The sequence below is a fragment of the Brassica oleracea genome, chromosome C3, assembly GCF_000695525.1.
Source record: "Brassica oleracea var. oleracea cultivar TO1000 chromosome C3, BOL, whole genome shotgun sequence".
NCBI classification, from domain to species: domain Eukaryota; kingdom Viridiplantae; phylum Streptophyta; class Magnoliopsida; order Brassicales; family Brassicaceae; genus Brassica; species Brassica oleracea.
Window position 1 is genome coordinate 35531793 of NC_027750.1, and position 11223 is coordinate 35543015.

Here is an 11223-nt window from a genome sequence, read left to right on the forward strand (position 1 = left end):
AGCCAAGCGAAGAAGAAAACTATATTCTAAAATCTCATTTGGTTGAAAGGAGAATTAAAAAAGCTATCAAAATCAGTTGTTGCATGCAAAATATCATTTAACTCACCTAAGATCTATTCTATTGTGTTTATCACCATTCCAACAACTCAAGAAACAAAATTTTCGAGAAACTCTCGAACAATATCACAAAAGTAAAAAAAAAAAAAAAGTCACAAAAGGTGATTTCAACAAATGAGTGAATAAGTTAATAACCTAATTATTTCAGTAACAAAACTCAAACACACAAAAATAAATATAATCCAAAGGCTTCCACCCTGCTTGATTGCATACTAAACCAGCCTAGAATCAAATCTAGAATCAAATCTTCAGAGACCATTCACTTTGAAAATACTTGTAACCGTTTTAGACACAGGGTATGAACAATTATGCAATGATTGTGAATGACTCGCTAATTTGTTCATTGTTGTCTAGACTCAGACCGTGTCTTGGAATATGTCCAAAGGAAAAAAATATAATTTCATCTCATACTAAATACACCAAATTTTCACGGTCTTGAACTTCACCTTTTGCTTATACGTTCCTGAATACCTGAGACTTCAAAAGTTCATGAACCCTATAAATCTTTACCAGTCAAAATTTGTATCTTGGAAATATCTCACAGTTAGGACAGATTCGATATTATTTTGGATCACTCACCCAATTCTTCCTGAAAAATTAATAGGCAAGATAACTATTGTGCCATCACAGCTTGTATCTAAAACTGAATGAAGCTAAAAACATAAAAGTACAAGACAGTCAGCTTTCTTTATACGAGGAAAAGCGTTGCCTCCAATATGTACTACCCACATAAGCCAGAGTATATCTTTGAGACCTTGCAGATCTATATGATCTATATCCTCACAGATAGCAAGCTCCTCCTGAACATATGGATAGTTGTTAAAGAAAAATCAAATATTTGGTGATGAAAATGAATTTAAATATTATGCAACCATTGAGTGGGATCATCAGTTGATTATAGAATGTTTCTTATAGGAGACATAGGCTAGAGTACAGTTCTTCTCTTGCGAGGTCAGTGTCAATGCTGCATAGAAAATGAATCAATTATCAGTAAGCTTCTATTGTTAGTTCATTTATCATTATGCTAACTGTCTCGGAGAACTTCTCTATTTGCGATCTCCCCTATAAAAGCCTTAAGCTTTGCACTAATGCTTCTAGCGATCGTCATATCTATAAACTGAGCTACCAAAAGTTTCTCAGCAAGATAAGCAACTAAACCAGTTAAACAGTTTTGTTGTGACCGGACTCTAACCCAATAGCAATATAGATAATTGTAAGAAACTAAATCTAGAGCAAAAGTAATTGCATATTAAAAATCCATATGAGTAATAAAGAAATAATGGTCGTGTAACCGTTACCTTCATGTTTTTTGGTTTATGCATATCACCGAACCAATTAAGATACAAATTACTTCATGTTTTTTCCACCACCCAACCTCCAACATAAAATGGGAGCTCTTAACCTCTCAAAAACAGGGCCTTCACTGAAACGGTCTCTGAAATTGTTGAGACGTTCGCACTCTCATAAATACGGCAGTGATTACCTTCTCTCCCGTGAGTAGCATAGCATGTCAACACCCATCAGATCGCCGCCTCTCTTCACATTCCTAGCCTCAGAAGACGGATCTCATTTGTGTTTGAACAGCGGCCAGCTTTCAAATCAGAGTGAAGGAATACGCCATTCTTGGAGTTGGTAATTAGCAGAGAATTTCCTTCTCGATTTCGTAAAGGTGGACCTGTTCATCGCCGGAAGCATGCAAATTTATTGGAGAGCTTCCGACGGTTATGTATGAAAATGCTGAGCTTGTAAATGCTCGGATTAAAGGAGAAAATAAATGAAAACTAAAAGTGTTACATGAAGTTCATCGGAAGCTTTCATCTGAAAGATAACGACGGCTTTGATCTCATAATATGTTCAAACCTACAATACATTGGGCCTGAACACACTAACAGAATATAAGCCCAAATATAAAACATGGTATGATATAAACAAAAACTGATTGGCCCGTCAAAAATCTGCGTACGGAAAACGTTTACGAAGAACTAGGTTAAGATCCGCGTCTTGCGCAGAACAAACATTATATATAATATTTTTATGTATTATATGTTCTTTAATATATTTATAAAATAATAAATATATATTGAATAATTAAAAATTCAGTAACTATTACATATATAATTAAATTTATGTGAACACATAAATACATTTCATTAATCCAAACAATTACTTTTTTTATTTTATATTGTATATAATTAAATTTAATTAATGTTCACATATATAGTATGTATTTTTAGTATTGATATATATTAAATGATGCTTTCTACTCATATGATTATTTTATCATTTGTATTTTTTATAACAAAAATTTTAAATAACTGATAAAAATTTTTTAATTGTGTTATTAATAGTTTTAGTAATTTTTTAAAAATTAAGCTAAGTTTAAAATTTAAATATTAAATTGTCAATATTTGTTCAATAACTTTTACCAAGATATTTGTTAAAAGCAAATTTTGAAATTAAAATATTTATATATTTTAGATGGTATATAGTTTAATTTTTATATATATCTTTTACACTTAATATTTATTAAATGAGACTTCTTACTTATATGATTTTGTAATCATTTATATTTTATCATAACAAAAACCTTTGAACCATGAATCGTAAAAAATTGAATGTGAGACTTTTAATAGTTTTACTAATTTATAGTCGTTTAAAAAAATCAAAATATAACATATACAGAAAAATTTAAATTTTTATTACATGGTTAATGTAGTTGTTTAATTTATTTTATTAATTTAAAGTAAACAAATATGATAGAGAATACACTATTTTTTTATCAAATATTTATTATTCAAAATTATTAATTTTCATATATACTTTAGCCACATTAGGCATTTCTGTAATTTTTATTAAAGGAAAGAATGAAAAACATTAATAACGAATTTATGGTTAGTTTAATAAAAAGCTTATTATATATTTAGATGAACCAACATATTTTTCTAAGAATTCTAAAACTCATTGTGGTGATGACACATGGCTACCTCAAATATTGTAATGCTTTTCTTTTAATATATAGGGGATTGAGAGAAACCACATGTCCAAAAAAAATTCTCTCCTCTTCGATGACGAGGCATCATTAGGAGAGATGACTTTATTGTTATAGACAGATAGATACTTAGCTTCAACCATATTTGCCTAACGACAAATCACAAACATAAAAATGACCACATTCAGAAAGCTATCATTACTATCGACACAAAATATATCAACTCAAAATAATACCTTAAAAAACAAAATATATTTAGAAAAGAAATACAACAAACAAAAATTAAAAATGCAGACAATCCGCGCGTATAGCGGACACATCACTAGTTATTCTTTGAGTTTTTTTTTACAATGTATCGTAATTTTTTTGAAAATTAACAATGTATCGTAATAATTTATAATGTATCGTAATTTTCACAGCAGATTGATGAAAAATGGTCTTAAACGTGGTCCCTTGACCCTAATGTTGCTTAATTAATGCGTGTTCGATTTCTTTTTTTTTTCGTGTACTTGTTTGGTGGCGTCGTTTTAGAGTAGAAAACCAAAAGATATAGTACCAAAAGGATAAGAAAATCCAAAATAGGTTCTTGGACAGTCTTATAAATTGGGACAATGATACATTGTGTTGTCATTTCGTTTGTAACAATCCAAATTTTTAAAGTCTTAATGCTTATTGGGTGGAAAGAAGAAAGCTAGCAAAAATATATATGAAAAAGCGCAAACGACAGAATTCTCCAACATGCATCGTTGCAAAAGGAAAAAATATAGATGCAAATGCTCCAACGCGGAGATAAATTATTGAAACGAAAGGTGTATATATTTTTTTATCGTTTACGTATATAACATATGGTGTTTCGTACATTGTCCAAACTTTAGTGGGAACCAAGGGGAATATATTGCCCAATAATGAGCCACGAAATCGGTAGCAAGTTTATCCCCATATGATCAATCCTCGTTGATGTTCGACTAGACGCCTTATTTGTCTTTGTCGTTTATTTATAAGTTTTTGTTTGTTCATTTAGGGTTGGCGTATTAAAACTGAGTTAAATTAACCTCAAATATATAACATAAATATATCACAAATTTTAATCCCTCAATGGGAATCTTACATCAATATGCAGGAGATTATTCGTTATAAATGTTTATTGGTAAGGATAAGTTATGTATGTATTCATGCCATCAAAAGTGGTTATCCCCATATGATCAATCTAGCATATCATTGTTGTAAATTTGTTATAGTAATTCTTGTATCCGCTTTAATGTGAATGATGATGTTAGAAAAGGATTACCAAAAAAAAAGATGTTAGAAAAGGTTATAGAACTACACAAAGATGTCTATAACAAAAGTGTGGATATATCACTACAAGAAAAAGTCTCTATGCCGACAGTAAAATTTATTGGAAATTCGTCGGAGTTCATGATTTCCGAGACGTTTCTGACAATCAATAATTGGCCGGAGTTTGAGCATCGGAAAATGACGTTCATCGTCAGTTTGTCGGAAACTTAGCGATGAAATTCTTCTCTCGGATTAATCTAGGAAATGGTTGTCGGAAAGAGACGAGGCGTTTCCGACTATGTTATCATCGACAAACAGTGTTGTCAAAATGTTGACGGTGATCTCCGAGAACTTGCCGACAAATCCAAAAAAAAAAAATTCAAAAAGTTATATATCGGAGCCGAAGCCTAGCTCAACTAAACCACACCAAAGTCCCGGTTTAGTTTCCTAACCATGACTGTGGCAACATATACATGTGTATATATATAAGTTCAAAAAAAACATGTGTATATAACTATATATAATACTAATACATATATACCACCCTTATTGGAGATTAGAAGCGGTTTACAAAAATTGGAATTTAAAAAACCAAGACAAAACCGGATACAAGACCTTAGCCACCAAAGAAGAAAATGTCGTCGTCTACCAGATCTGCCATCGTGAAGCTCTAGCCGACGCCGGAATCAACGCTGCTACAATCCTGGTGAGGAGAATAGTTCGTGGTGGAGGAGACAATTTTGCAAGCCAACCCATTCCTACAACAGAGCCGCCGGTTTCCTCCATCAACAAAACCCGTCAGATCTGCCAAACAAATTTATGTTTCTGTTGAGAGTTGATTCTTTGAGCAAGTCCTGCAAGTGAAGAAGATGAATCAGTCAGAGTAAGAACAACGAATTAAGACGAAGAGAATCAAGTTGTAAGTGGAAGAAGAAGAAGAAGACACAAGTCAGAACAACAAAACAGAGAAAGAAAAAAAGAGAAAAAGAGAGTCGAGAGTAAGAACGAGAAGAGATACAAACCTGAGCTAAAATACAACAGTTTCCATATAGAAACTTATTGGAGGAGGGAGATTTAAGAAATGAATGAACTCGAAAACCAACGAAACTATCACATACCGAGAAATTAGTGGCACCGGTTGTCGTCGATCTCGTCTCGGAAACTATTACGATGGTTTACCGTCAAATTCTCCAACAAATTTTTGAGGCTTCCTTGCCGTCGGTGACTTCCGAGAGGATATCAACAATTCTCTGAGGGATGAAAGTTCTCGGAAACTTTTTTTTTTATACCCACAAAATTCCGACGATATGAACTGACATAATTCCGACAAGTTCTGTTCATCGGAATTTACCGAGAACTTTCTGATACAATTGATATTTTCTCGGTAATTTCTCACAAAAACCAAGTAAATCTAACGGTAATTCACTTTTTCGGAAACTTTTGTCGGAGTTGGCGTTGTTTTCCTGTAGTGTATACATATACAAGAAATCTTACTGATCCTCCTTTACTAACACTACTAGGTAATAACTCGCGCCTTGCGCGAAATGTGATTATTAGTTTCGTTATTTTTAATAAAAACACATTAAATCTGTTTAATCGGGATATCGGTTCGGTTTTAATTTTTTTTTTCTGTTTTTAATCTCCTAAAATATAACTATTATTTTAAATTAATATTTATTTTGGTTTATTCGGTTACAATGTTTGATTTTTTAGTTTTTTCGGTAAAAACCAAAAATTACTATTATTTGTTTATTTTCATGTTATAAATTTTAGATAGTCGTCATGTCGAACCAATGGTTTCATATCATAGTTGGTAAACGGATAATAGTTCAAGAAAAATAAAAAAAATTATCAAGATAAATCATTTCGCTACAATTTGGTCGGTAGTGAAAATAGTATTAAGAAAAAAAAATATTTCAACTTCCAAAAAAAAATAGAAACTTCAATTGTGGAAAATACTTAGTTACAAGATGCTCACATCAAGGTGCACATGTATATGTATGTAAAAGTATATAAAAATAGTTGACAAATATATAAAGATATTGTTAATTAATACTATATGACATTTTTGTTCAAAATAATACATGAAAAATAAAATTAAAATTAATTAAAAATTAAAAAGCGCTTGACATTAGTGAATTTTTTTCATATAAAGAAAAATAAATTGTATCTGTCAATAGAGGTGGGCACAGATCGAATATTCGGGCATTTGGAGGCATTCATGTCGATTTAATATTTAGCCACCTTGATAGTCGGTGACTCTGATATCCGAAATGTTTTAGAATTCTAAAGAATATCTGATTTGATCTCTACATAAAATAAAATTTTAAAAATAATTAAAATCTTTTATAATAACATTTTATTACAAAAATAAAATATTATTTAACTTTTTAAATTTTAATACCTAATATAAAAATTTAATTCATAAAAATGTTGTAAAACTAATATAAACTATAATATATAACATATATATATATATATATATATATAATTATGTACATATATGTATATATATGCATAGAACATATCGAATTAGATATTCATTCCTTAAAATATTGGTATTTGAGATTTTTTTTTTTTTATATTGTATTTTAATATTTGATTTGCTTCATAGAGTTACGGATATTCATATTTTTTGGTTCAAATCAAAACGGGTAACGAACCGAATAAAAATTTATAAATATTTTGACCAACTTTATCCGTAAAAAATAAAAATAATATATATATATAGTTTAGTTTTTGATACTTTATTTGTTTTAATTCGAACCGAAAAATCCAAAGTTTTATTGGAACCATGCATGTGAGTTTTATATTAAAAAGTACAAAGTATATAGTGTGAACACATTTATGAATATAGTGTGAACACGTTAGCATATTTATTATCAAATCATTGTGAAACTGCCACGTGTTTATTATATTGTGAATGCATTTATTACAATGTTTCTCCTTTAATATATAAGGGATTAGCAATATTATTGTTCACGTATGCACGAGCATAATTATCAGTTGCATTGATAGAGTCATAAACTATATTCCCTCCGTTTCTAAATAGATGATGTTTTAGGGAGTTTTTGATGTTTCAAAATAGAAGATGTTTTCATATATCAATGCATTTTTCAACTTTATCAAAAAACTGTGTAACCAATGATATTGTGCGGTATGTTTTGTGATTGGTTGAATAACTTTTAATTTATATTTTAAAAATATTTTTAAGATAAAAAACAAGTGCACGATGCTAAAAAACGGACGTATCGATTAACAAAAAACTTATATAGTACCTTAATATAAATAAGGTAAAATGACGAATAATGATCCAATGATTGGTCATGTCCACTTTGGCTGTACGGAAGTTTCCTATGCCACCGTGTCATTCTTTTCTAGCCAGCAAATGACTCAAGTGAATCAATATATACACTCCGCTGCACGAATTTAAATTTTTAAAACTAAAATTAATTTCATTAATCATGAAACAAAAACATCAATATTCATATATGATAGTACTATACAATACGTAAAATTATCATAGATCAAGAGTAGAGCCAACAATATTTCTGAAACTTTTCATCCTTTAATCCGACCTAGATTACTTTAAAAAATATTAACTACATATTTTAGTTGTTCAAGAGCATATATATATATATATATATATATATATATATATATATATATATATGTATATGTATAATTGTTTGCTTTATAATATGACAACGACAATAATATTTAACCAATACCATTTTAGACAATTTTAAATATATAAAAATTGATTTCAGAAATATTTAACCAATACATAAAATTTTATGCCTTTTTTCAAAAAATAATAACAATAAATATGAAAAAAAAATCGATTGAAATTTTTTTTTTTTTTGCTTTGCATATTATTTCTAAAGCAGAGGAAAAAAACCAACAAAAGCACATTATCATTTTCTTTTCAGAACCATTTCTCTTTTTTTTTCTTTTCTTTTGTGCAAATTTGGACGCGTCACTACCATTTGTCTATATATTCATCCACTTGTCATTTAAACCCTAACACACACATAAATACATGATCATAGCTAGATTCTCTCATCATTTTCCTACAACTTAAAAAAAAAAACATGTCCTTTCCCACAAACCCTCACCGTGGCCGCCTCGCAGCAACCACTACAACCGCAAACGTAGAATGCCATAAACAAGTTCGTTCATGGCGGCTCCTTCGCATCATCGTCCAAGTTCTCATACCATCTTGCTACTGCACGCTCGTAGAACCAAATTATAATCAAGAAGACAAATCCCACCACCAAATCAAACCACAAACCTCTTCCGCTACCACACAAGTCTCCTCTTTCACCGGAACAATCTTTGGTTTCCGCCGTGGCAAAGTAAACTTCTCCATCCAAGCAACGAACTCCAAAACCCTAAATCCAATAATTATCCTCTTAGAGCTCACCGTCCCAACCGAGGTATTAGCCGGCGAAATGCGAGGAGGCGTGCTAAGAATCGCTTTTGATTCAAACAATAACGAGGGATATCATTCACATCATTATTCTTCTTATTTTTCTCTTCTATTAGAGTAGGATTTCTATGATAATTAGGAATCATACGAATATGATTTAGATAAGGTTTTCCATTATTTTCCTAGATAGCTTTGGTTTTATGTTTTCCTATTTTCACATTACTTCTCTTGGTATAAATACCAAGCTTCATTCTCAATAAAATTCAAGTTAACTTTGATCCCAAACTAAGATTTGTCATGGTATCAGAGCATAACCAAAACTAAAAACATCCAAAATCAATTTATTCTCAAAACCTTCAAACATCCTTTAAACATCCTTCTAAACATCTTTTAAACATCCTTGTTGTTCTTACGGAAATCGGAGATCAACTTATTCAAAACCTCTGTTTTAAAATCGAAACAGAGACCTTCCAAGACATACATCTTTAAACATGGCGATTATTCCAAGCGAGCTCAAATACAAAACAATCTCGCCTTATGATTTATCATCCAATGATAATCCAGGCGCCATCATCTCTCAACCTCTTCTCAACGGATCCAACTACGACGAATGGGCCATCAACTTTCGTATGGCGCTAAGCTCACGAAAGAAGTTTGGCTTTCTTGACGGAAGTCTTCCTAAACCGGCAGCCGATTCAATCCACCTTGAAAATTGGACAGCAAACAATCATCTCATCGTGGGATGGATAAAACAAACCATCGAACCAAAAATCAGATCTTCTATCTCGACTCGAGAAATCGCAAAGGACCTATGGGATACAATCAAAAAGCGCTACTCAATCAAAAGCGGAGCGCGACTTCAACAACTTCGGAAGCTTTGGCAAATTGCAAGCAGGACGGTTCCACCATTGATGACTACTTCGGTCGTCTAACAAAAATATGGGACGGGATCGCCGACTGCATGACTCCTAAACAATGTAACTGTGGAAAGTGTGAATGTGATCTAAACTCAGCAAGAGATCAAGAAACAGAAACTCTCCGTGTTCATGATTTCTTGGCGGGTTTGGATGATGCTACCAATGGCGTCATAAGATCTCAGATTTGTGCAATCTCACCACTTCCTGATCTTGATAGGGTTTACCAGACCGTCTCACAGAATGAGATTATCCGCTCCAACATAACTCCGGAGCAACCAATAATGGGATTCGCTTCTCAAAACCGCAGCCCAGCTAAACCAACTACATCAACAAGACCTATCAATAAGGATCCTACCCGTCAGTGTACTGTTTGTGGTCGAACAGGACATGAGGCTTCAGGATGCTTCACCATCATAGGATATCCCGAGTGGTGGGAAGGTCAAAAGAACAGGGTTAACAATCGACCATCACACTACAAGAAATATGTACATTCTTATCTCACGAAAAAGCTATAATAGAGCTTTCATAGCGTTTTCTCATATGCTATGTCATCGGCAACCATCATAGATACTTCTTCTACGATAGCATTTTTTAAACGCTACAAAATAATCAGATACGATAGCAATACTTTGAATGTTGTTATTAATTTAAATGTAGCACTATTTTTTCGTTACAAATTGATTATGATTTATATATTCGTGCTATGATAGGTTTTTCTACGATAAACTAAAAATAATTATAATTAAAATAAAGTAATTGACAATTAAATGGAAAATTGTTTTATAATTAAAAAGAAAATAAATTTTATTTATAAATTAAGATTGGTTTACAAATAAATTCAGGTTTACAAAATTAAACCAGAAATTAAAAGCCAAAGTCAACCCACAACAATTCCAACTCGGTTTAAACTAAACCAAATAAAAAAGCTAAACCTAAAAAAAGAAAGAAGAATCCAGCCGCTTCCTCTCCTCCATGAGACTTCGTCAACTCCATCAGCTTTTTACACGGACACCTCCACCCACTACAAGAAAACAGCGGTATTCTGACGGACATTCCGACGGAAAATGAAATTCTCGGAATATCCCGAGGAATTTCCGAGGATATTCCGACGAAACACAAAATTTGGTTTCCTCGGAATTTCCTTGGAATATACCGACGGAATTCCGAGGAAATATCAACCCGTCGGAATATTCTTATGGAATACCGAGGAGAAATGTATTCCTCGAAAAAAACCGATGAATTCCGAGGATATATTATAGCCGTTGGAGAGCCGTTGGGGGATTTTAAAAATTCCGAGGAAATTCCAACGAACTAGCCGTTGGCGTCGGAATTCCATCGGAATTTCCTCGATCTGTCGGCAGGATTTCAGCTATAAATACAAGCACCCCTCTTCGTCTTCATTCACTCCATATCTTCATCCTCCCTCTTACTCTCTTTACACACGAATTTGATTCATAAAAAACATGTCTTCTTCAAATTATTTTCGTTCTTGG

General features: G+C 31.9%; 1 protein-coding gene and 1 long non-coding RNA gene across 2 annotated transcripts in view; one reads left to right on the top strand and one right to left on the bottom strand.

Annotated features, from left to right (window-relative positions):
- Positions 1 to 405: 405 nt before the first annotated feature.
- On the bottom strand, positions 406 to 1911 carry LOC106333541. Its single transcript, XR_001268411.1, has 3 exons — positions 1416 to 1911; positions 990 to 1081; positions 406 to 917 (listed from the first exon to the last, which is right to left on the bottom strand). It is a non-coding gene; the product is annotated as an uncharacterized LOC106333541 (long non-coding RNA).
- Positions 1912 to 8475: 6564 nt separating this feature from the next.
- LOC106330489 (protein MIZU-KUSSEI 1-like) overlaps positions 8476 to 11223 on the top strand; it is a 12663-nt gene continuing 9915 nt past the window's right edge. Inside the window, exon 1 of the mRNA XM_013768945.1 lies at positions 8476 to 8885. Coding sequence (XP_013624399.1) covers positions 8476 to 8885 — 410 coding nt within the window. The remainder of the gene's footprint in view (positions 8886 to 11223) is intronic.